A 25,048-nucleotide genomic window follows, 5' to 3' on the forward strand; every position below is an offset into this window, starting at 1 on the left:
TGATAAAATTGGAATCATAGTCCGTAAAATCCTGTATTTTTAGTTTCTAAAACTACAAGAAATTGCATAAGATCACAAGAATAAAATGGAATATAAAAGAATCTATGGGGGCTGGCCTGTGGCCAAGTGGTTAAGTTCTCATGCTCCGCTTTGGTGGCCCAGGGTTTTGCCAGTTTTGGTCCCTGGCACGGACAAGGCACCACTCATCAGGTCATGTTGGGGGGGCATCCCATATAGCACAATCAGAGGCACTCATAATTAGACTATACAACTGTGTACTGGGGGTGCTTTGGGGAGAAGACCAACAACAACAACAACAAAGATAGGCAATAGATGTTAGCACAGGTGCCAATCTTTAAAAGAATCTATGGGCCACGGGTGGGCACAGAAAAACTGATGAACACAGATTTAAAAACAAAAAAAGCGAAATAGTATCTGAACCAATTTAAGCAATCAGAAATCAAGTCAAATTTCAGCCTCACTCAAATGTTAAAAAATGTTACCAGTAGAGGAACAGAATGTTACCACATGAAGGGCTTTCTGCTGGCTGGGAAGCAAAAGCCAACCGTCAAGAGGTAAGATGGTGGCAGAGAAAGGGCATTTTATCACAGCTTGCTAGCAAGAGGGATGATGGCCAACTAATGTCCAAAAGAACCATCTTCAGGAGGCAGAGAATCTTGAAGCAGTTAGGAATGTTGAACCAGGAGTCACCACACCGGATCTATCAGTTGTCACTGAGATGGCTATCAGCACAGACTCTCTGTTTGGGGGTCATCACATTCCTAAGGAACTCAAAAGAACAAGGGTATCTTCTTATCCTCTTATTGCAGCTGGGAGGTATATGCACTAGCAGGGGTCATAAAATCTATGGAGCAGGCAGATCTCCTGGAGAGTGGTATCCAGTTAGAGGTCATTCAAAGTTACAATATGGCTTCTTTTCTACAATATGGTTTCCCTTATGTCAACCTTGTATTGAGCTGGTATTATGAATTTCATTACATTCTGGAAATGGAAAAACAATTTATAATCCTACCCCTGGTTAATGTAATAACGACAATGTAGAGTTTAAGGCTTTTTTTAGTGCTGGGGTGTGCATCTGTGAGTTTTTAAGTGTCAACAGGCAGAAGCTGACCCTGGGAACTGCGGGACCTCTTGTGGCTAACCAACGATTTATCTGTTCTAATCTCAACTGTCAAAGGCGCTATTGTCTAGTGCTTAGCAAATGGTGTGAGTAAAAATGAATAAACAAATTAAGCCAAAATCAAATAAAGTCTGAGTTTTGGCAGAGTGTTAAGGTGAAGGTAGGAAACGGTAGCGTTTTCCAGGTAGAGAATGGGTCATTCTAGGCACCAACAACAGTAGATCTGAAGGTAGAAAGTGTGAATTTACTGAGCATATAACAGACCTCAGCTGGCCAGACCGCGGGGGTTACTGCTGGAGCGTGCGGCCCTAGAAGTCCCAGCTTTGCCCCTTGTTCCCTCCCTTCTCCCGGCTTCTCCGTTCCCCTTTCCCGCTCTCTGCTGGCTCCGCCCCTCTGGGGGCGCCCCGTGGTCCCGCCCCCTGAAAAAACCTGGGCCGGAGGCGGAGCCTCGTGTAGTCATCTCCCCACGCCGTGCTGACTGCGCGCGGTGCTGAGGCGCCGCTTACTGACGTCACGGTCATTGACAGCGTGAGGCGGCGGCCGCTGCCATGGTGGTGAGGAGGCGGATAAGGGTGTGCGTGGGTCTCCTGCCAGGCCGGGGCGCCTTCAAGGGCGGGAGGGAGGCCGGGAGGTTGCAGCCAGGGCGGCGGGCTTGTAGTCTGCCGTGTCGTGAGGCTGGGGGGAGGGTCGGAGGCCCAGAAACCTGATCGGGAGTCAGGGTTAGGGGGCGTGTTGGAGGGGAAGCTGAGTGAGAGGCGCGGGAGTCAGGCTCGGGGCGCTGGCGGCAACTTTAGGGTCCGGACTGGGGTGAGGGTGGTTGGGAGCTCAGGGTCTGGGCAAGGAGACATCTCCAGGGGGTCGGCCTTGGGGGTGGGGGCACCACACTCACGAATCTCTCTCCCCCTGCCCCGCCGCCGGCTCCCGGTGGCTCACGCGGGCAGCAGGTGCAGCATGTCTAGTTTGGGGGCCTTGGGCGGCGCCCGCGCCGGGCTGGGACTGTTGCTGGGCACCGCCGCGGGCCTTGGATTCCTCTGTGCCCTTTACAGCCGACGGTGGAAATGGAACCAGCGCCATGGCCAGACCCAGACCCAGAGCCTGCCGAACTCCCTGGACTATACGCCGACGTCCGAGCCCGGACGCCAGGGTAGGTCCCCTGCGGCCGCAGTCACGGCTGATGGATGGGCCTGGGGTCCGGGCTGCCTTTGGCAGAACCTGTGGGACAGGACAACAGAGGGAGGGGGTGCCTGAGAGTTTCACCTTTTTGGAAAGCTTATTGAAAAGGAAAGCAGTCTTCCTCTTCTGTACTCTTTCACCTCTAATTTCAGGAAAATGTATTGTGGAAAGGCTGTTCAGCTTTCACTTTTAGTTCTGGCCACAGTAGTGCTATGTATGTATTAAAGGCACTTGCTTAGTGTTGGATGAGGTGTTTAGTAAGTAGAGGAAGGGCCCAAAAGAAGACAAAAGGAAAAGCTAATCCTACAGGCATTAAACGTCTTGAGGCTTGTGTATTACATTGCATACTATTAGAATTTGAAGGGGCGTTGGAGACTACCTAATCCATTTTTTTATCCTTCTTATGAGGGAATCCAGATTCAAAAAGATTGCATAAGTTTCCTGAGTTGGTCACAGGGCAAGTAAGTGGCAGGCTTGGGCCTGGTCACCTGGTCCTGTGGACTTTCCCTGGCCCGAGGCTGGGTGTGCACTTACTGCAGTTGAAGCTGAATATCGCTGGAAGGCAGCCACAGCTGAGAGGGGTAGTGCTTTCAGTTTTGCAAACTTTCCATGTCAACAACTCATTTGAGGAAAGCATCTGGGGCTGGTTCAAACCACTCCCCTCAGGTCTGTGGAATGGAGGAGCGTTCCAATCATTTCACCCCATATTAATTGGGAATGAATGTTATCTCTGATTACCAAATGCCAGATGGTTTGGAAAAGTTAGTTTTAGAATAGTCTTCAAAGAGTTATCACCTTCAGTTGCCACCTGCTGTCAGCATCTTATAACCTGGTGGTAACCTAGGATTGCAAGTGTGCTTGTCTGTCTTTTCCTTGTGTTTTGTTCGTTTGTAATTTCCTAGCAGTTGTCTTTCTTCTGCTGAGGTGGGGAGAAAGTGGCCACATTCCCAGGGATCTTTCTTGCTCGACATTCTTGAACATTGTTGGGTGTGTGTGGTAGTCTGGCCCAGATTGTTACTAGATCTCCTTTAACAGATTTATGGTTGCCTGGACTGTGGGTCCTGCCTTCCTGGTTTCTTTCCTGTTCTTAATTTTCCAGTCCAGTTGCCTTCGTTTCCCAGTATGTGCTGTTGGAATTGACCTACAGCTCACTTCACGGCTTGGGAATGGTGTTTATCCGATGAGGTTTGGCTTGGCTTTTTCCGGTGTACCCTTTCTCTTTGCCCCTCTCTGATGATACTCAGTGAAGTTCTTGAGAGGCACTCAGCGTTTTCTTTGCTATTCTTTGTGACGTGAACGATCAGAATGTGAGCAAGCTCAGTTTTAGTTTTGCTGTGTGGCTGGTGTTGACTGCCTGGTACTTGGGCAGTATATAGTCAGGTAAAGGTTTCTCTTTTACTCTAGCAGGGCAGCTGTCCTGCCTTCTAGATACCACAGTCTTGCAAGCATTTTACACTATCTGCTGTGGTGTGCAGTGCTGCTGAAGGACCTGGTGTGGAAGGTTCTTGGAACAGAGGGCTCTTGTTTAGAGATGGGGACCTTGACTTTTTTTCTGGATAGTTACTTGGGACTCGTGACCAGGACATAGCTGTGAACATAGGCTAACTGAGCCTAAAGGGTCTTTGTAAATTAAACTCCAGTGAGAAGCAAGTGTTCTTGAATTCTAGGCGCCAGATCTTTCCCTCACTGTATCCCGTGGCATCACTGTCTCCTGTCCTCCTTCCTTCAGTGCGGCCGTTGCGGGCAGTCCCAGGCGAGGCTGGAGATGCTGCGGTGCTGCCCGGCCTTCCACGAGAAGGGCAGGAGGAGGTGCTGGACCGCCTGGACTTTGTGCTGACCAGTCTGGTGGCACTGCGGCGGGAGGTGGAGGAGCTGAGGAGCAGCCTGCAGGGGCTTGCCGGGCAGATTGTTGGGGAGGTCCGGTGAGTAACGCATCCTGTCTCCTGCCTTGTCCCCAGCCCCTACAGCTTTTTCATCTAAGGTTCTGGCCTTTGCTGTCTGCCTCTAAGAAAGAAGCCAATTTTAGCTTCTTACCTAATTGGCAGCATGCTGTATACTTGGGACCTTACCTTGCACACATTCCTGGTAGCTTTTGGGCCCTCATGGTCTAGTGTAGCAGCTGAAACGCTTTGTTCTGACTAACCTGGCCTGCCCATGCAGGCTGGGTCCAGGGAGCCGCCCTCCTGTTCCCCTGAGGGTAGAGACCCAGGATTTTCTCTGCTCTTGACCCTTTGATGAGGAGCAGTATTAAGAGGCTTCCTCATGGTGAGGGGAAAGACAGGCTGGATGGAGCTTAATGGCACCCTCTGGAAAGGGGCCTGCTTTTCAGATCTCATGTGGAAGAGACCCAGAGAGTGTCTCGGCGGCGAAGGTTCCCATTTGCCCGGGAGAGGAGTGACTCCACTGGCTCCAGCTCCGTCTACTTCACGGCCACCTCGGGAACCACATTCACAGATGCTGAGAGCGAAGGGGGGTGAGTTGTTGCTCCTGGAAGCGGTCGTGGCTTCAGCCAGGTTACCTTTTGTAAAAGTAATGTTTATCAATGGAAAATTCACACCAAACTGCTATAAATAATTTTTGGAACAAGGTAAGGGTATAAATAAGTAAAATACAGAGCAGTTGAAACAAGAAAAACCATCCACCTTATGTCATCCAGACAAATGGAAATGTTAGTGGTTATTGCTCGCGTCTCTTATTTTCCTCTGAGTAGGTTTGTTTTTACTTAGTTATTAGATTTTTTATTTTGGTTTTCCTGTAACATTAGTGAGCATTTTCCTGTGTTATCAGAGGACTTCGTAAGGCTTGTTGTATGACTTTATCTCCTTCACTGAGCGGCTGAGCTGGGTGGACCGACTCTCTAAGCACCAAGTGTGTGCCCCTCCCCTGGACGCTCTCTTCCTTGCTCACGCTCCCTTGCCATCTTTACAAAAATGACTCTCCCGAGTAACCGGTGGCCCAGCACCTCTGACCACAGGCCTCACTGTGAGACAGGGCAGCCAGCAGGAGTGTTGTGGACAGCCTGCAAACTTGGTTAGGCTAAGGACTTTTTGATTTTAAACCACTGGTGCCATTTTGAAACTTTGGTTCCAAGGACGGAGTCTGAATGAACGTCTTGTTGTGGTGGCTGGTGCTGTCACTGGCAGCGTCTGCCCTGGTCTGCTGCTGGGTCAGTCATCCGGCTGGCCTGTGTGAGGTCTAGAGGCTGATCTCTCCTTGGTATCTGACCTTTCTTCCTCCTCAAGGAAAAGACTGGTGCAGAGAACAGCCAAACCTTCTGTCAGGTCAGAATGACTGATTTGGCTCCAAACATGCACGTGGAAACCAAAAGTTAAAATTTTGATCTTTGCAGCACTGTCCCCTTTTAGCTGAAACACCTTATAATATTAACTACCATTTATTCTGTCTCTGTGACAGACTCTCTGCTAAGCGCTTGAGAGCTCTCTCCTCACACGGATCCTGTGACGTAGGTGGTGGTTGTCTTCTCCCTGTTGCTCAGATGGAGCCTTGAGCTTAGTGAGTTTGACGCCTTGCCTGGGTCTGTGCAACGTGCAGTGCTGGCTTAGCCTGTCTGACCCCGAGTCCATTCTCCCGGCGGCTGGGCTCATCTGCAGGGGTAAGGGTCTGCGATCTGAGGCATGGCCCAGTTGTCAGGGCACAGAAGGGCTTTCACAGGAAGATGTGTCACATGCAGCCCTTGGGAATTCTTTCCATGGACTCAGAGCTGCCATAGCTCCCTGCCCAGGGAAGACCTGCCCGTAGCAAGACGGTTTGTTCAGTACATCTCACTCAAGACATTTCAGCCTTGTTTTCTTGTTTTGGCCGTTATATTCCCTGTTTCTCCTCATTTGGTTTTCTAAGAAAATTACGAAAGTGTTACTCTCTTTTTCCACTTCACTGCCATTGGGCATCTGTGCTGGATTTGATTATTGCTCAGGTGCCCCTTGAACAAGTGCAGTTTTGGTAAAGAGCTGTAGTCCTCCATTTGTGTCATCTGATCCCTATTATCTGTATTCTCAAGAGCTAGCAGAAGTGGCCCTTTTCTATTCAATTTACCTGCTACCTCTGGGCTGAGAGATGCTTTCAGAGGGCTGTGTTAGTGGGGGCAAACGTGAAATTAATATTTGACACATCTGGATTGAAAAGAAAGAAGGACAGTAGTTGATAGTGGGCACTGAGACTTAAAGAGCATCTCTATGCAACCCAAGGAAGCAGGTCACTTGGGTGGGGAATTGGCCTCTGAACATTGTAAGAGGGTAGAACAGAAGGAAAGGTCACAGCTCTGCCCAAGATCAGGATGTAGAACTCAAGGTCCTTGATGATCTTAAGAAGTGTACAAACTTCTGGGGGCAGAGAGAGCCAGAGTGGTTAACCAGGGAAGCTGGGGGTGCTTCACTGCTTAGGGGGCTCCCTGGGCCTCCCAAGGTCATAAAGGACAGGACAGGGCTGCCAGCCACCTCTAATGGGATGAGAGGAAGGGTGGCTTTCTTAATTGTAGCTCCAGCAGGCTCAGCCCCATGACCGATCCTGTGGCATGTGGAGGCCGAACATGGTACGTGGTGTCAGACTCTGGTTTAGCTGGCTGCTATCTAGGGCTGTGACCACGGTGAATAATTCTTTTTTGCCATGGCCAGTGCTGTATAAGTCAAAGACAAATTCTGGGAGACCGCTAACTCTGGAATGGCTTTGAACACACGGGCCTGGGGGAAGGAGTGCTGCTTTGAGGGACAAAAGGATAAGATTGGATGGGCTACTCTACTCCACTGAAGGCTGTAGCCTCCCTCTTTCTTACAAATAAAATAAAATAGCAACTTTGAGCTCCTAGAGGATTGACTGAATGTGGCAGGGGCAGAATCATCGTGTGAGCTTGTTCCGAGCATTGTACCAAACACAGCTTCAGTTTCCTCCCTGTCAAAACCCAACTTGCCCTAAAACGCCACCTCCTCCTGTAAGCCTTCCCAGGCATCCCAGCCGAGATCGCATGCACCCTCATTGCCACTCCTCAGGCATTTACCCCCTCATCTGGGTTGGTCTTATCTTCCCCAGCAGTGAGTCTTCTCAGGGTTGTCTTTAATACTTTAGCTCAGCCCTCTAATGGGGCTGAGGAGTTGAAAGAAACTTAATTGCCGGAAGGAGGGGATATGTGTATAACTGAGTCCTTGATCACTGACTTGTGGGCTCTCCTCAAGGAGCAGAGTAGGGTAGCTCTGGTCTCCTTGCTCTAAGGGAGCCTTGGGTCCTCGACCCTCTGTGGGGACAGTGTGTTCTGTCTGAGTGCACAGATCCAAAAGGCCTTTTCAAAGGCCCCTGCCGTCCCTGGCTGATCTCAGAAGCTGCGGGGCATGCTAAACAAAAGGGCCACCCTTCTCTCTTCTAATGGATTTCTCCAAGGGCTGGGTTGGTGGTCCCAAGAAATGTGAAAGAATGGTGTGAATGCAGAGACAGCAGCCCGCATACCTCTGGCACATGGTAAATCTCCTCTGAAGCCCTGGAAGCCCCTGGGGCTGATGTTGGTGCTCACTCAACAAATGTTGGCCTGCCCACCACATGCCAGGCAGCGGAGTTGCAGACTACTGAGGCAGAGCGCCTCCCAGTGGGGCTGAGGTGCAATAAAGGGCCTCCTCCCAGTGCCAGCCTCCCTAGAGCCCCTTTGCCTCACAGGGCTCTACCAGCTCCCACTCTGGGTGGCAGTAAGTCCCCTCCTGACTGCTCCTTTCCCTTGTCCTGTCAGCTCCCTGCCCTTTAGGACCCCGAGGGATCACAGCAGTGCAGGACTTTCTTCCTGCTCAGCTCCCTGGAGACACTGTGCTGATGCCTGTACTCTAGCGAAAAGAGCAGGGGTCCCTCCCTGGGAGACTCCTGATTTGAACTCCTGATTGGCCAGGGCAGCCTTCAGCTGAGCAGGGAATGGGTCTCCCCTTCTTTGTAGCAACAGGAGGTGATGATTCTCAAGCTCTCCATCCCAGATAACCCACTTACCCATTTTGCCTTTGGGCCTGGCTAGGCTGAGTAGGGGCACTGGTAGACTCAGATTTGACTTTCATTTGGGACAGCTTGTTGACTAAGCCCTAGGAAGGAATTAGTTGGGAGTTTCTCTAGGCTGCCCCGCTGTGGTCTCTCTCATCACCACCCAGGTTGGTTGTGAAATCTGATGCCACTTTTCCTTGTCCCTTTAATTTCTAAAGTTTTTACTGCAAATTGTTAGAGGGAAAAGATACTTGGATAACCTGCTAAAAAGCAAGGTGAGGTCAGGAAGATTTTAAATGCCCCTTACAAGTTCCTGTAGTAAATGCTCCTGGGGCCCCTTCATTAGATGAGTCTGGAAGCTCCTCTATAAAGCAGTCAGCGTGGATTGGGCACCAGGTCTGGCTGCTCACTTGCTACCTTCTGGAGCCTGCTTCCTTGTCATCTCTGCCTTTCTGGATGAGCAAGACAGTACTTCAGCCTAAACATTCAGCCTCTGACTTTAGACTGTCTTGTACGGACTGTATTCGGAGTTTCTCCCACCCCTTTCCCTCAGCTCTGTTTTGCTCCAGCCATAGGGATCCCACCCCTTTCATTCCAGGATGGAGGACGGCTTATCCCTAAGTGACGTTAAGATCTTCCCTGTGCTTCAGAACCTTCTGGCTCTGACAGAACCTGCTTTTCCTTCAGTTTGGAGGGCTCTCTGGTATCTGGTTGTGGCCTCTGGAAGTCTTACCTTCTCCCTTGCTCAGTGTTTATCTGATTCAGTTGGCAATTAGAGAAAACACCCTAATCAGCTGCTGGTGGAGGCCAAGATCTGAGAAACTTGGCTTCCTCTTCAGTGGGCCTACCAGGGTTGGGGCGCCCTAGGAGACCCTGGCTTATGGAGCCCCAGACACCTTCCCAAGGGGTGGCTTGCATCTTCCTCCTCTCCTGCTCCCTGCTGCAAAGTGGCCCCTCCCCATCCCCAGCAAGTTCCCAAAGTTGCCAAGGGCTACTCCTGCTGTGGTTTAGGTTTGGTTGCTGACTTGGGGCAGAGGTACATCTTGAATTGAGAAAGACAATTTGACTATTTGTGGCTATCCATGGCCTCAGAGGCCGGCACCCACTCATGCTGGTTCTGGCAGGTGCCTTTGGCTGATAAAGCAAAAATGATTGATAAACCATTAGCCTGGTGAGCCATGTAGCTCAGGAGATCAGCTCCACCTATATCTTAAGGTTTTTATCTTAAACATTTTTTTCTTTTTTGTTTATAAGAAGATTATGTTTATTAAAGAAATCATCTATTAAAAGACGAGGGAAAAATGACCTTTTATTCCTCTACCCTGAGAGATCTACTGGCAACATTTTGGTACACACCTTTCTAGACTTCCTCTTTTTCTCTATTTTCGGGCAGGCTTGATGGTAATTAAGCAGGGAGTTCTCATATTAACCTTTCACAGGGCCCCCAGTTGGTCACTCTTCCCCTCCGGGGTCATTTTCCCAGTCCATAGTTCTATAGGAAGCTTTGAGGACTAATTTCTGCCTCTAAATGGTGGGAACGGTTCTTACTTGGTGCTCTCAATGACAGTGCCATGCAGAGTCCCTCTTTGTGGGTGGAGGGTTGACCCTAGGGGCACTGGGGCTCACCTCACCCTGTCACTTACATTTCTCTGCCAGTTACACAACAGCCAATGCCGAGTCTGACTATGAGCGGGAGTCTGACAGGGAGAGTGACGATGGGGAAGATGAAGTGAGCTGTGAGACTGTGAAGATGGGAAGAAAGGATTCTCTGGACCTGGAGATGGCTTCGGGTCTGGACACAGGAGCCCTGGAGGCCGGAGGCTCCCCTGGCCTGGAGGATGTTCTGCCCCTCCTGCAGCAGGCGGATGAGCTGCACCAGGGCAGTGAGCAGGGCAGGCGGGAGGGCTTCCAGCTGCTGCTCAACAACAAGCTGGCGGTGAGGCTCCCCCTCCCTTCCCCACCCTGCTGACCCCCAGCGTATGACGGCAGGCCACTGTGGTTACTGACCCGGCAAGGTGACATGGGGAAATGAGGGCCAGATGGCTAGGTCTGCATCTTTCCCCCAGGGTTGCAAATCCTAGTCCAAGGAGGCCAGGCACCCCTCACCCTAGAGCTCCTCCCCCCTCCCCCACAGGGCGGTCCTCTGTCTCCTGGAGAGACTGCAGAAGAGCACCACCTCTCACTTTAGGGAGAAATGTGGAAAGAACTGGAATTTTTTTTACTCTTTTATTTCCCTTGAGGCAGTCCAAGCTGGCTGCCCCACTTGAAGTTTCCATAAGTGACAAGTGTGTAGGTCACTCATCTGCACTTCCCTTCTCCTCAGGTTCACTGCCAGAACTTATTTATACAGAGCTCTCTTGTGTATAAATGCCCCTAAAGTCAGAATTTTCCCTTTTCTTGGGCATTTTCTCATGTTCTTCATTGTGGCACGATGAAAAAGACTTCTCTTGCTGTGCCTCATTACATCTTGGAGTTGACCTTTCTTCCTTACAGTAGTAGGTCAGAGTGCCCTCACTCTGGAATCTACTGGCTAGAGAGACAGTGTCGTCAGTTAACTGCAGGTGGGAGGTTGCATGGGGGTGGTAGCCTGATGTCAGTTAGTGTTGGTGTAACACACTACCTTGGAAACTCAAAGGTGGGAGGGAGAAGGCCACAGCCCCAATTCTCTGCAGCTGAGGGAAGAGGGGCCTCATCCCTCTGTTTGGTTGGCAGTATGGAAGCCGGCAAGACTTTCTCTGGCGCCTGGCCCGGGCTTACAGTGACATGTGTGAGCTCACTGAAGAGGCGAGCGAGAAGAAGTCGTATGCTCTAAATGGTAAGTGCCAACAGGCTCCTGGTGGGAAGGTGACTCACTGACTCTGCAGGTGGAGCCAGCCCAGCTGCTTGGGGCCCAGGGGAACCACCAAGATGCAGGCTGTCGGGGCAGTTATGGCGTACTCACTGGGGACAAACCCTGGCCTCCAGGGAGCCCTGCTTCCTCCTTGGGGCAGAGCAGTCTGTACAGCATGATGGTGAACACAGGTGCACGTGTTTTCAGTAGTGTATCCTATTAGCATAATTCTTTGTTTTCTCCCAACCACAAAGACAGCAGAGCCTGCTTTCTTAATCTGAAGAGGTTTTTTGCTGCTGCTGCTGCTGCGGAATCTGTTTCAGTTATGGAGCCTGTGGGGCAGGTGTTCTAAGAATATAAGTGGGGTATGTTAGGTGAGCACCTGTAAGGAGCAGTTTGGGAGAATACTGCTAGCTCAGTAGTCCCTGGGATCTACTTAGCAACTCTGTTGCCAAAGTGGGTTGCCTGGTGGGTAGGGTGCATCTGACTTGTGCCAGGCTCAGGGCTCGTTACTGTCCGTCATGAGGTCACTGAGAATCCTAGGGCTTCTCTTAAAAAAGAGGCTGGTTTCATGGGGAAGATGATGCATCCTGTCTAACCACACACCCTCTGGGTCAGGCACCATCAATGGGCTTTCAGGCCTTGTGGTTCAGTTAGTTATCCAGAGTTATCTGATCTAAAGTAGATTTGTCTGCTTTCCCACTTTTGTAAGTACAGCCTTGCAAACATTATTGCATCTTTGATTATGTAGAATCTAACAGTAACTCAAGGTCATTGTTCTAAACATTTGTAGAATTTTGTTGATATAGAAAAACAGGCCAATTGAGTTAAATGTTTATTGATACAGATTTTCAGAAAAATCTCTGGAAGTTTTAGCAAAAGGTGCTTGCTTAATTACTGTTTCTTTCTTTTCAAAACAGTTTGTTTTCTCTCCTAAATTTCAGATGAGGATTCTGATCAGCTTTTGGGCTGATTTTTGGACTCTTGTTATCAATAAGAACCTTTCCTTTCCTTTGCTCATTGGTCATCTCTTATTAGTACTAGTACCCAGCATGAACCCTGCAGGTGGAGGTGGGGCGGTGGTTAGAGGAGCAGCCACGGCCAGCACTGGTCTGGTCTGGCTTCCCCAGCTTAACACCTTTGGACTAGTCTGTTCCTGCTGGAGGTCAGATGACTGTAGAGCATCTGTGAAGGCCCTGCTCTGGGATTCTAGCTTTTTAGCACCATCCTTGCTGGTTCTGAAGTTCTTCATTTTGTTCCATCTCTAGAAGCTGGACCACCAGGAGGCAGCCATTCTTTAGGATCTCAGGCGATATCTGTTCACCCCCCGTCTGTCTGTCTTGGCAGGAACTACTTGTCTCATTCTTCACTATTATTTTCCTAGTGAGACAGTGCTTTGAAGTGGGGGGGGGGGGCGGGGGGGCGGAGAGAAGTCCCCTAAGAGACAGTGTCCCTCATTAGCAGGGCCATATGGTTCTTCTGTTTGGAAAGGGGGATGTAGGGTTCTCATCAGCTGTTTTAAAAATGTCTTGGTTGCATATACAACCTTATAGCATAATTACTATCACTGAAGCATGAGGAAACGTTTCAGATTAGCCAGCCTGCCACCTCAATACATTACTTTTGTTCCATTTTAATCACAGGAAAAGTTCCATTTTGCAGTGTGCTCTTTTCTCCTGTGTGTAGGCCTGATAGTCTTCATCTCGAGGGCTCCAGGCTCCTTGACACTCTTAAGGGACCCTTGTCTAAAGCTTTCATGTGGTTTGACCTTCATATTTTTATTAGTCTTGGTGCCTAGAAAACTTGGGTAAGACTGAGTGAGTCATCTCTGGTCAGACCTCAGTCTGTTTGGCTCTGGTGAGGAGTTTTGGCCGAGAGCCATAAGGAATGTTCTTGGATTGTGGATCCTTTTGAGAATTTGATCAAAGTTGTGGACCCTCTCAATAAAATGCACATGTACATAACATTTTATACAACTTCAGAGGCATTCATGGACACCCTGTAGCCTGTCTAGAACACAAATCAAAAGCCCTCTGCAGGAAGGTCTGTTGGGGACAGTTTCTGATTGCCATTGGTCCTTTTATATTTGAAATGCCTCGAGCATATCAGGTGGGTGTTGCAAAAACAAGGTAGCTGGGGCAGCTGATGACAGAGAGAGAGAGCAAGGTGAAGCAGAAGTCATCCCTGAGAAGCTATTTGCTGCTTTTCATTCTGCTCAAGTTCACAACTATTTCCAAACCAGTCCAGGTTGGGGAGGGGTTGGTGAGAGCTAGAGCAGTCATTCTTCCCACAGCCTCTTCTGTGGAAGTGTGCGTGGGAGCTCTTGTTAACTCTGGATCACCTTTGTCCTACAGGAAAAGAAGAAGCGGAGGCCGCTCTGGAGAAGGGGGCTGAGAATGCTGAATGTCACCTGTGGTAATAACACCCTCAGGGGCCCGGGAAGAGCCAGCATGGGTTAAAGCAGAGGAAAGCCCTTTCTTTTCTCTGTCCTGGCCACAAAGGCATTTGCCAGAGAAACCAGGAGAGGGAGCTCTGGCCTTTATTTCGATATGCCCCACCCTACTCCCAGCCAGGGACCCAGAGAAGTTTTCTTTGGAAGGTGCCTCGGGGGTGAGGTACCTCCCTCTGTTGGGGCTTGGAGAAATGAGTCTTTGTAAGAGTCATCCTAGCCAGAAAACTTGTGGGCTCTTGGCTCCTCAGGGAGGCTCAGACAATTTGCAGCTCTCGTCCCCTGCATAAGCTCTCCTTTCCCCTAGCTGTGATCCCTGGCTGGTGGTGGATTTTGGCTTCCTTGCTTGGCTCGCATGAGGAAAAGTGAATGTGAGCTCACCCCCTAGGAAGTTCAGCAGTCAATTTATTAGCTTAAAAAGCATTAGCCCTTTTGTGGTCTCATGTGAGGTAAAGCTCTGCCAACTTGCATGCGTCATTGCCAACTTGTGTCCTGGGGCCTGGTTCCAGCATCTCAGATTTTAGTGAAAATGTTCCTTTCCAACCTCCCTCCCTTCCTTTCCATATCTCTGCCCTCAGACCGTGAGGTGGGAGAGGCTATTTCTCCATCTGTTGCTGAAACTTTGCCTCTGCAAGGGCTCTTCTCAGAGGCCACGTCACTGTTTCTTGGGTGTCACAGGTGCTGCTTCCCTGTGGGCTTTCTTGGGACTCCTGGGCTCCCAAAGATAGAAATTGGCCTCATTTTCTTAGCTATTCTTGGGAAACAGCTGTTTGGAATAAACATGGAAATCAGCCTCTCTATGGATCTGATGCAAATACCCCCAGATATTTAGTGAATTACTAGAAAAGGAAATTGGGCCTTTAGACGCTCATTTAATGTCAGCTGTGTTTCTAGAAACAATGCTGGGGGATGGGGGATGAGACCTTTGTTTGTGAAGACAAAAGATGGGAAGCTGGCTGGCTTTGTTCCCCTGGGAGAGAGGATGTGAAGGACAGGGCTGAAATTGGAGGCCTTTCTTTCTCTGCTTCTGTTGGTTCCCAAGTTAGCATGAGAAACTCCTGGAGTGCCCTGTCCCAGTCTGACTGGCCTGGAGTGCGGTTTCCCAGTGATGTACCTGTATACTTCCAAGGCTAAGGAAACGTTCCTTCACTGTCTGCTCAGGAGACAAGTATCAACACTCTGTTGCTGATTATTAGAGATCTGCTTTCTGAGTTTTTATGATACCTATGATTGTATTCATTATGAGGTGAAATTTGGAGGTCTAGAGTGACCCCTTGCCTAAATATTAAGTATAAGAGACATTTCCTAGGGAGGACCCAGCTTTTTTGTACCTAGTATACTTTGGAGACTTGTGAATCTCCTACTGTGTTTGCTAAAGAACATGAATTGGGACCACAGATCTGTGAGAAGAGGAATTAAATACAGATGGAAACAGTATTTTCAGCTCTAGTTGAGGGGGCAAGGGGGCAGTGCAGTTAGGCCACATGCATTCCTTGCAGTGACAGTACCCAGTCCTTGTCCCTGAGCTTGCTGCTTTCCCCCATAGGTATGCAGTGCTTTGTGGTCAGCTGGCTGAGCATGAGGGCATCCAGAGGCGCGTCCAGAGTGGCTTTAGCTTCAAGGTGAGGAAAGGCTTCTCCTCCTCCCCTTGTGCTGGTCTAGTCCAGGTTCCCTGCTGCATCCTAAATCCTTGTGAAGGGTGTTCCTAGAGCCTCTATAACTTGCCTCTCTTCCCTTTGCAACTCCAGTGTCTGATGTTAGTTTATATTTACATTTTCCCCCCAGGAGCATGTGGACAAAGCCATTGCTCTCCAGCCAGAAAACCCCCTGGCTCACTTTCTCCTTGGCAGGTGGTGCTATCAGGTGAGCTAAATCCCAGGCCTTGATATAAGGGCCCAAAGTGTCCTGTGACACTGATCTCCTTGCCAGGAAGAACAGGATCCTCAACCTGTTTCCTCTAAACAGTCATGGTACTGCTTGATTGGACCCAGCCTTACTTGACCCTGTTTGTTTTCACTACAGAATATTCGATGTTCCTAAAGATACTTCTTAAAACATTTTATTCACACCTTGGTCTTTTGGTGGCAGGTCTCTCACCTGGGCTGGCTAGAAAAAAAAACTGCTACAGCTTTGTTTGAAAGCACTCTCAGTGCCACTGTGCAGGATGCCCTCCAGAGCTTCCTAAAGGTACAGGGAAGGGTGAACAGAAGCCAAAAATGTTAGGGGACATTTTATTTTTGCTTATTCTATGGGAAAATCAGAACCACCTGGAGAGCTTATAAAAAATATTGCTTCCCAGATCCACTGAATCTGTCTTCAGGCTGGGGACTGGAAATCTCTATTTAAATAAACTTTAGCCTAACTAAATTTGGAAACTCCTTACTGAAATGCTTTCCTTCCTTCTCCAGGCTGAAGAACTACAGCCAGGATTTTCCAAAGCAGGAAGGGTATATATTTCCAAGGTAAACTTACCTGCCTATTCCAACATAGACAAAAATATCTATGTTGATGATATTTCTGAGAACTCTTGAAAGCATACTATACTCATCCCCTTCTAGTCTCCTGGCGGTATTTCTCCCAGGTTTTCACTGTTGTCTCTTCTCAGTGCTACAGAGAACTAGGAAAAAACTCTGAAGCTAGGCAGTGGATGAAGTTGGCCCTGGAGCTGCCAGATGTCACTAATGAGGTAGTACTTTAAGAGCTTTTCTAACGCTGGGTTCCATCATTGAGTCATCATGTGACCTTTTCAGGAAAGAATATTCTCCCTTGAGGTCTTATTTCCATGGAAGAGAGAGTCTACACTTTTACATGTAGGCTCTTTTGTAGACATCTCACAAATGAATGGAGTGGGGGTGGGGGGGGTCGGGGAGGAAGATTTCAGAGGCTCCAGGCTATCTTAGGAAAGTAGGCAGTAAAGGGCCCTTCTTGGGTACTAGTGGTTTGGGAAATGTTGGCTTAGATTTTGAGTCCTAGTCTTATTCTCTTGTCTCCCTAGGATTCAGCTTTCCAGAAGGATCTAGAGGAATTGGAAGTAATTTTAGGAGAATAATCACATTTCAGTGGCCACCACGACTTGAGGGATACCACTCCTTAAGGGGGGAAAAAATCAATTCTTTTTTCCCTTAGGCTCTGCTTAGATCAGGAAACTGAGCAAGACTGGTTAAGGGAGTGTCCTGACTCCTGGGTCTGACTGGTACCTGCTATCATTGTCCAATTTCTTGACTATTGTCCACGGATTAATTTATTCTAATCCCTTGCCTAATCTGAAATTGGGGAAGTACTTGTGGCTTGGGTTTCTATTGTTCTCTCCCTTAGGTAAATTCTTGAAAAATCAAGACTAGCATAGCACTTGCCCTAGGGTTGAGAGTGGGTAAGAGCACTGAGGGCTGCCTTGCAACTGCTAGTGAGGTGGATGAACTTCAAAGAGCTGTAGGAACAAAACGCAGAACTTGTACTCTTTAATCTTTTTCACTGATTAATACTCCACACCTTAGTCCTAAAATCACACCCTACCTACTAGGGTAAAAGGAAGGGCCAGGGCAGTCCACTGATATTGCCCTCTTCTTATGTATCATGTGGATTCTAAGTGTATTCTTGGGCCAAGGGGCTGGGCCACTTAACTTCTAGATCCCCGGCAGTTTTGGAATGACAGCAGTGCATAAAGGCTTATGAGACTGAAAGTTGCCTGGTATATATTTTGGTACAAACTTGAAATAAACCAAATTTGACTAGAAATGATTGTATTCCCCTATGTTTATTTGTTATCAGCTCCTTATTCTTGCTTGACACTTCTATAATTGTTTCTTACTACAGAGGCTACTGCAGACAAGCAGAAAAAAACAGCATCAGATAGTTTAGAATAAGCTCTTTGGTTAATGCTATTTCCAGTGAACATTTTAGTTACGTGTAAAACATAGGCAGAGACCTTACTTTTAGCCTAACAAGGCCTATTCCAACTAAGTAGTGTTCCTTGACCCTCTCATGTTCACTCTTAGGACTAACAGCACAAAGCCTAATCTATAAGAAAAACTGAGACAAGTTTCTAGGTTTGAGATGCTTTTATACAAGAACCAAGCTTCCATTCCAGAATCTGTCACTGTGGCTTTATTATGCCATCCCAGGTTTGTTTTGCAGCGTAGAAACAAAAGAGAAGACCTGGAAGGTACTCCATTCTTTATAAAGTCAGGGAACAGAACTGCTTTTGAAACATGGCTGCAGTGAATTGACTATGTCTTCCTATCTCCCTACACATAGTAGGATCAACACAGGCAATAACAGATTTTTACCACCTCTCCTCCCAATATTAGCTGAAAGGCCCTCTGAAATTGCAAGAGCTGGTTAAAACCCATCCTGAGTAGAAGTCTGAAGGGGAAGACGAGGATTATCTCAGACTCCAGAAGTAGAATAATCCAGGCAAGTACCGGAACTCTACATGAGACTTACAGAATAAAAGCAAAGGCCACAGGAAAGCCATAGTATATCTATTTTGTAACATTCTCTATTAGGTTGAAGGACAACCAGCTCAATCATCTGAATGTAGGACTTCCCTTTTAAATTTTCAATTTTAAAGCAATAGAAACTGATCACCCCTATCTACTGCCAAAAAGATATTATGAAGGCCCTATCTTGAAGTATTCAGCTTATACCAGAAAAACAGCACATTCACAACAAATTACATTATTAGCAGCCCCACCCTGAATCTGCTTACTTAAAGAGCCTCTGAAATGCTTAAGATTCCAGAACTATCTTGAGTTGCTCTTAGCAGTAAAAAACCACAGCATGTAGATGGTGAAGGGCTGGCAGCCCAGCAGACCTACTCAGTACCCTTAACTAAAAACAAATTCTTGCATAAGATAATTCAGGCAAACAAACTTAAAAACCTCCTTCTGACTGACAGTTTTACTGACAGAAAAAGAACCTGAAGGAGACCCATTCCCTTTGCCGCTTAGCTGAGGCATTTTTTCCAACATTATTCAGACAGTGAGAGAAGAGTTAGGTCTCCCTAGCTTTAGTTTTCTTTGAAGCATAAAATTGTCCAGTAGACAGCTGTTAGTCCTAAGTCAACCCCAAGGGACTATGTCAAAGGTATTCCATATCTCCCCTCCCAAATCCAAAGAATTCACATAGAGATTAATACACTCTAGAAGGAATAAACATTTCAGATCAGTTTGTGACTACTGACCTGTCTCCTGTTTACACCATCAGAAAAGCTGATACAATGGCTGTTTTCCCGGAAGCCTGTTTCTGGCAGTCACAACAGGAAGAGGCCTGTGCAGAACCCCAGGGAGCAGTCTTCTCCATTAGGCTGCAGCACTGAAGGTTTATCACAGGAAAAAACCCAATGATTCAGTCTTTGGCATCTCCCACTCCATCCGCATTGATGGCAAACATAGCTTCAGCTTCAGGAAGACAGGGAGAGTCGTAGATTTTGCAGATTCTGGTTTCCCCTCTTCCTTTCCTCAGGTACAGTCTGACCCAAAGACACAGACCAAAGCACTAAAGTTATTATAATTAAGAAATTCTATACTTGACTTTTTATGGTGGACTTAAATTTTTTTTAGACATATGTACTTCCTAGAAAGACTTCGGGGTTCTTCTTTAGGGCACTTCCAACCTGGAGAAATCCATTTCTGTCCTGTATCCAACTTAGTGGATTTTCCACATGGAAACAGTTTTTTTTTTTTTTTAAATAACGAGGGAGAGGTATATCAATGCTTCATATTCATTCTTCTGCATTTCAGGCTTTTAATTCCTTTATGAACTAAAAGCAAACACCTGAACTAACCAGAGCGTGACAGTTAGATTTAGCAAGGGCTCCTGTGTAATTACACACAACAGTAGCTTTAACAGGGTTTAAATGGAAATGTTATATCTTCATGTCTACTCCACAGTTAACATGACATTCCAAGATGAAGTCATCTATCCCATCACTTTACCTGGTTGTTGAGGCATGAGCAATGATATTTCCTCCAATAGGTTTTTTAGGATCTGCAGCAAACATAGCTGCTCCGTCCACTTGGGCTACCACCTGGTTGGTGATTACCACTGCTACACCAAACTGATGGGGAAAGCATAAATGTCATTTTTTGTGGCCACAGATATTCTAAAGACCTTAGGGCTGCCACCCTTATCCCCCACAAAGCAATGAATGACTAAAGTCTCTCTTCATATCCAACTGATATCTTGATGATACCAAGCCCTCATGTCCTGGCCTCCCAGCAAGGCTCCTGGAATTCATAGCCCCTGAAAACAGGCATTCTCTGTCACTACCCCACAACTTACCTCATCAGCAAGTCGCAGAAGCATCCGCAGAAACCTGGCCAAGTGCATCTGCCTGGCTGAAAGCTCACCACGGCCCGAATAGTCTGTTCTGTAGAGGGCGGTGGCACTGTCTACAATTAGCAGTGCATACCTACAGGGAGCAAGGATTCTCTGAAGCCTATGTCAGATGCTGCTCCCTTCCTCACTACCCTAAAACTTCATATTCATAAAACACTTGCATATATAGATGTTTTATTAAAATATTTGTACAGCATTCATGTCTGAGGCACCATATAACCAGGTAAAATTTCCAACAAGTTCAGGTGAATTATGGTTTCATATTTTAACAGTGACTTGACCTAAACCACAAAGCAAGGTGTCAAAACTAAAACTTAAATCTTCCCATTTCTAATTGAAGCTACTATCAATTTGGCCAAACTGCCTCTACAGGATTCAGGGTGGGGCTCTGGGAGCATATTCAGTGGCTTCTACTGAGCACATACCTGGACTCTACCATCATGGCTGATGCTTGATAAAGAAGCTGGGTCTGGTGGTCTGTGTTGAACCCTCGAGCATATGCTACGTTATCCAGGACATCACTGCCAGAGAGGCCATATCTAGAAGAGAGGAGAGAACATTTTCAGGCTGCATGCACAACTCAGGCAGATGAGAAATTCATCTCTAACAACGAAATTACCTGGATGTGTAGGTAAGTAGTGGTGTTGGGGGCTAAAGAATATAATTCCCTCTCTATTAGCAAGTCCAGGCAAACTATAGAAAGAGATGACAGCAGCAACTGCTTTAGAGAGATCTTCCTGGCAGGATTTTGAGATAAATCAAATCTATTCTTTGAGGACTCCTGAACTAGAATGACAATTTCCAAGTATAAGAAAGCAGTGTTCTCCTGGAAAAGCCAAGGGCAACACGACAGAATTGGGACTGAAACAAAAATAATCACTCAGATCAATTAAATTAATATAAACTGTTGTTATATAAGAATAAAACCGGGGCCAGCCCGGTGGCGCAGTGGTTAAGTTCGCACGTTGCGCTTCTCGGCTGCCCGGGGTTCGCCAGTTTGGATCCCGGTTGCAGACATGGCACGGCTTGGCAAAAGCCATGCTGTGGTAGGCGTCCCACGTATAAAGTACAGGAAGATGGGCATGGATGTTAGCTCAGGGCCAGCCCTCTTCAGCAAAAAGAGGAGGATTGGCAGTAGTTAGCTCAGGGCTAATCTTCCTCAAGAAAAAAAAAAAAAGAATAAAACCTTCTAAGCAAGAACTCAAAACTGTAAGAAGTTCAAGAGAAACAAGTATATTTCATTTCTTCTGTTCTCCCCTTTTTTCTTGCTGGTAACTAGTTACAGTTCAGACAGAATATGTGACATGTATGTAGTATGGTTAAATAAGTGATACCTTAACTCATCTTAGACTTCATAATGATTCTTTTTCCTTTGCATTTAAAAAAGGCAAATACAGTATCTCCTATTTTCTTAGAATAATCTATATTTCCTCACCTTTGTAACTGCTGCCTAAGGCATGAATGTTCAAGGTGGTTTGAGTAAGACAATTTTCATTCTCATTAAATCTGTCACAGTGGGCCCCATTGCTTCAAAGGTAGTTTGATTTACCTATCTATAAAAAAGACAACTAAATGCCTGCACTTTCATAAAGGCTTCCCTGCACCTCTCAGATATGTGATTCTCCCTCTTCCGCACTTCCAGAAAACTTGACTTAGGCCTTTTTATGGCACTTGTGAGGAGCTACCCTGCCATTCATTTACTAGACTACAAATTTCTCGAGGGGAAAGACCAGGTCTCTCTACCTAGCACATTTTTTATACCTTGTAAATTCTGAATAATTGTTGCTGAATAAAAAGCTTTTATCCACAACCCAAACAAAAAGAGAACCATATATCATCACTTTAACCCACGTAATATTTTCATATTGTCACCTGAAATTATATTCCCAAAGTATTATACTGACTCCCTTATGTCATAGTTCAAAAGAGAATCTGTTTAGACAAAATCAATGTGCTGTAATTCTTTGAGAGCCAAAAGTTTCTACAGTTACAATTCTATCAGTCTTTTAAAGCAATCTATTCTATGTGGAGACTCTGATCATTACAAAAGCATACAGTGTCAAACCTGTTTTTCTGAGATTTAGCTTTAGTAAAACAGCTTTCTTCTCATTTTTCCTCCTCCCAAAAATAGAAAAAACAAAAGACTGTTCTAGCACTTGAAATAACACTGCAATAAGCTGAACTTCAATAGCAGGAGGTTCCACTCTACCCAACTGAACTTTCCATATCACACAATGGATTCTTCATGTTAGGCGCAGTCTTTGCACTTTCCTGGACATTTCTCCTGCTATTCTTCGCCATTATCAACACCAACGGAAGTTTAGCTCTGGCATTAAGTGGATTGATAATGAATTATTACTTAAGTCTGGGCATGGAGATAAGGAAATGATGTAAGGATAGTTTTACCTTGGGAATCCCAACCAAATAAAATAGGAATAAGGAGATAAAATTTTCTATATTCAAATCATAACTGTAAGATAGAAAAAAAGACTCAAAAGGCCTAAATACTGTGCAACACAAGTCTTCTAATCTTGCCTCAAGAAGCATTGATATAATCTACTACCAGGAAGGGAGATTTATCTTTTGATATCAAAATATGGATGGTTTATGAGAAAAACAAGAGTTATCCTGGCTGTTCTCTCAGCAGCTTTCACAAAAAAAGACTATAAGGATCTCTGTGCTTATGTTCCTAGAGCAGCACATGGAATTTTTAATTCCCACAACTTGGAAAAAGTTAGTTGGAAATAAGCATCCTGTCTCATAGTGTTTCCAGAACTTCCTTAAAGATGAGAATAACCTGGAACACCTGTTAAAAAGAAGGTAAATTCCTGGGCCTAATCCAGACTTAATGAATCACAATTTTCAAGGAAGAGGTGTGATAATTTGCATACTTAAATATTTCAGGTGATTCTTAACATGTTAGTTTGACAAGCTCAGCTGTATTGCCTCAAGGGGGTTCTGTCATTCTCTCTTCACAGTACTTAACAGAGCTTTCAAAAAAGGTGGTGATCCTGTAGCTAGCAATTGTGGCTGTGGTTCTCAAACTTCAGCAAGCACCTGGATTACCAGGAGAACTTGTTCAAACAGATTGCTGGACCCTATCCTCAGAGTCTCCGTTTCTAATTCAGTAGATCTGGAGTGGTGTCAGAGAATTTGCATTTGGAACAAGTTCCCAGGTGATGCTAATGCAGCTGTACTGAGGACAACATCCTGAGAACCTCTGAGCTCCTGGAACCTGAATGTGGGTTAATATTCTGCACAAGGGCATGGCAAAAATTAATCAGTGAGGGTTGTGCTGTTGTGAAGGGAAATTAGGTATTAGCTTAAGGAGGCCCTGTAACTGTCTCAGAAATATAAATTTTTAAGTGCAATATACATAAACAGAAATTCAATTATAAAATTTTTTCTTGATAGGTAGAAGTGATTAAAGTGAATTAATGAAATTTCTATTTAAACCTATTTTTCTTTTAGTTGACAAAATAGCCATAAACATGGCCCTAATTAATAAATATTCATTGATTAACAAATACTGGAGGCCCTGTTCTAGGGCGTAGGGATATGAGTGATTAAAACAAAGTCCTTGTCCTCATAGCCAACACCCTACTATCTCCTCTATCCTATCTGAACATTTATGTTGCTGGACAAAATCAATGACTTTATCCAAAAGAGAACTCTTCAACTACTAAAATAGCATACTTAAAAATTAAAAGTGTGGTTTATGTACAAGAACACCAAAAACAACTTGCAGAGGGAAGACAGAGTTTACTATACTCATCTTTAGAAAACTTAGATCAGGTTACAAGGGAGTAATTCTTTTCTCTTGACAAGGATTTTATAAGCAGAGGCAAAGAGCTGCAATTATTGTTCCAACCTAATTTTATGCCTCAACGGTGTACATTTGATGGCTTCGATTCCTCAGATTGTAAACTGGGAAAGAGAATTTTGTTATAATTATAAAACTAGAAAAGAAAATTCTCCTCAACTTAGCCAGGCAGGTTCTAACTGGAGTCTGACATCTCAACATGCAATTAAATTCTATTTAATCACTAGGTTTCAGTAATGTGTGGTAGGGACCAAATTATCACATTTGACCCCAGACAAGGGAGAATAAGTAAGACAACTTTGAGAGTTTATTTGAAAGCTGTATTAGGGGATGTAATGGTAAAAGTAAATTCTTTACCAGCTTTACCGAGGTGTAATTTATATACCATAAAATTGACCCATTTTAAGTATAAAATTCAATGACTTTTCAGTAAATTTGCAGAGTTGTACAACCATCATCACAATATAATTTTATTTATTTTTTAAAAGATTGGCACTGAGCTAACAACTGTTGCCAATCTTCATTTTTTTTCTTCTGCTTTTTCTCCCCAAATCCCCCCAGTACATACTTGTATATTTTAGTTGTGGGTCCTTGTAGTTGTGGCACATGGGATGCCACCTCAGCATGGCTTAACAAGTGGTGCCATGTTCATACCCAGGACCCAAACGGGCAAAACCCTGGGCTGCGGAAGCGGAGCACGCGAACTTAACCACCCAGCCATGGGGCCGGCCCCCAACAATCCAATTTTAGAACATTTCCATCATCCAAAAAAGATCTCTCATGTCTATTTGCAGTTACTTCCTGTTCCTACTTCCAGCCCCAGGCAACCACCAATCTACTGTCTCTATAGATTTTCCCCTTCTGGAAATTTCATATAAATGGAATCATATAATATATAGTCTTTTGTGTATAGCTTCTGTCATTTAGCATGTTTTTGAGATTCATCCATGTTGTAACATGTATCAGTACTTCATTCCTTTCTATTTTGAATAGCATTCCATTGTATGGATAAACCAAATTTTGCTTATTCATTTACCAGTTGATGGAAAATTGGTTGGTTTCCAGTTTTTGCCTATTACAATAATACTATAAACACCCACTTACAAGTCTCTGTGTGGACATCTTTTCATATCTCTTGGGTACATAACCAGAGTGAAATTGCTGGGTGATATGGTAAATTTATGTTTAACTGCCACAGTTTTTCAAAGTGACTGCACCATTTTACAGTCTCACCAGCAATATATTAGGGTTCCAGTTTCTCCACATTCTTCCCAACACTTGTTACTATCTTTTTGATTATTTTATCTCACTGTGGCTTTAATTTGCACT

The 25,048-nt window shown here is 45.9% G+C and overlaps 2 protein-coding genes across 15 annotated transcripts in view; one reads left to right on the forward strand and one right to left on the reverse strand.

Moving 5' to 3' along the window:
- Positions 1-1,588: 1,588 nt before the first annotated feature.
- Positions 1,589-17,292, forward strand: RMDN3 (regulator of microtubule dynamics 3). 13 transcript variants are annotated; one of them, XM_014733839.3, is made up of 13 exons: positions 1,589-1,695; positions 2,083-2,285; positions 4,044-4,236; positions 4,629-4,787; positions 9,935-10,214; positions 10,991-11,093; positions 13,463-13,523; positions 15,104-15,179; positions 15,343-15,420; positions 15,646-15,744; positions 15,966-16,019; positions 16,163-16,243; positions 16,553-17,292. In XM_014733839.3, the coding sequence occupies exons 2-13, from the start codon at positions 2,093-2,095 to the stop codon at positions 16,604-16,606; spliced, it is 1,431 nt and encodes a 476-aa protein (XP_014589325.1). In that variant the 5' UTR covers positions 1,589-1,695; positions 2,083-2,092; the 3' UTR covers positions 16,607-17,292. The 13 variants fall into 13 exon arrangements, with proteins under 13 accessions (XP_014589325.1, XP_014589328.1, XP_070128212.1 ...); XM_014733842.3 differs by having other exon boundaries at positions 4,644-4,787; XM_070272111.1 differs by having other exon boundaries at positions 1,598-1,695; positions 2,092-2,285; positions 4,644-4,787.
- The window catches only part of RAD51 (RAD51 recombinase), a 29,974-nt gene continuing 22,218 nt past the window's right edge, over positions 17,293-25,048 (reverse strand). For both annotated transcript variants that reach the window (XM_001503522.6, XM_023619869.2), the window contains exons 7-10: positions 20,322-20,435; positions 19,840-19,969; positions 19,494-19,615; positions 17,293-19,027 (exon numbers count right to left, since the gene is read on the reverse strand). In XM_001503522.6, the coding sequence (XP_001503572.1) occupies positions 18,904-19,027; positions 19,494-19,615; positions 19,840-19,969; positions 20,322-20,435 (490 nt within the window). In that variant the 3' untranslated portion in view covers positions 17,293-18,903. The remainder of the gene's footprint in view (positions 19,028-19,493; positions 19,616-19,839; positions 19,970-20,321; positions 20,436-25,048) is intronic.

Source organism: Equus caballus, chromosome 1, assembly GCF_041296265.1.
Source record: "Equus caballus isolate H_3958 breed thoroughbred chromosome 1, TB-T2T, whole genome shotgun sequence".
Taxonomy (NCBI): domain Eukaryota; kingdom Metazoa; phylum Chordata; class Mammalia; order Perissodactyla; family Equidae; genus Equus; species Equus caballus.

Excerpts from the sequence above, each read along its gene's own strand:
- RMDN3 (XM_014733839.3), top strand. The coding sequence starts at position 2,093 with ATGTCTAGTTTGGGGGCCTTGGGCGGCGCCCGCGCCGGGCTGGGACTG. Across the intron at positions 4,788-9,934 it reads GATGCTGAGAGCGAAGGGGG|TTACACAACAGCCAATGCCG; the intron begins GTGAGTTGTTGC and ends TTTCTCTGCCAG. Across the intron at positions 15,421-15,645 it reads TTGGCAGGTGGTGCTATCAG|GTCTCTCACCTGGGCTGGCT; the intron begins GTGAGCTAAATC and ends TTTTGGTGGCAG.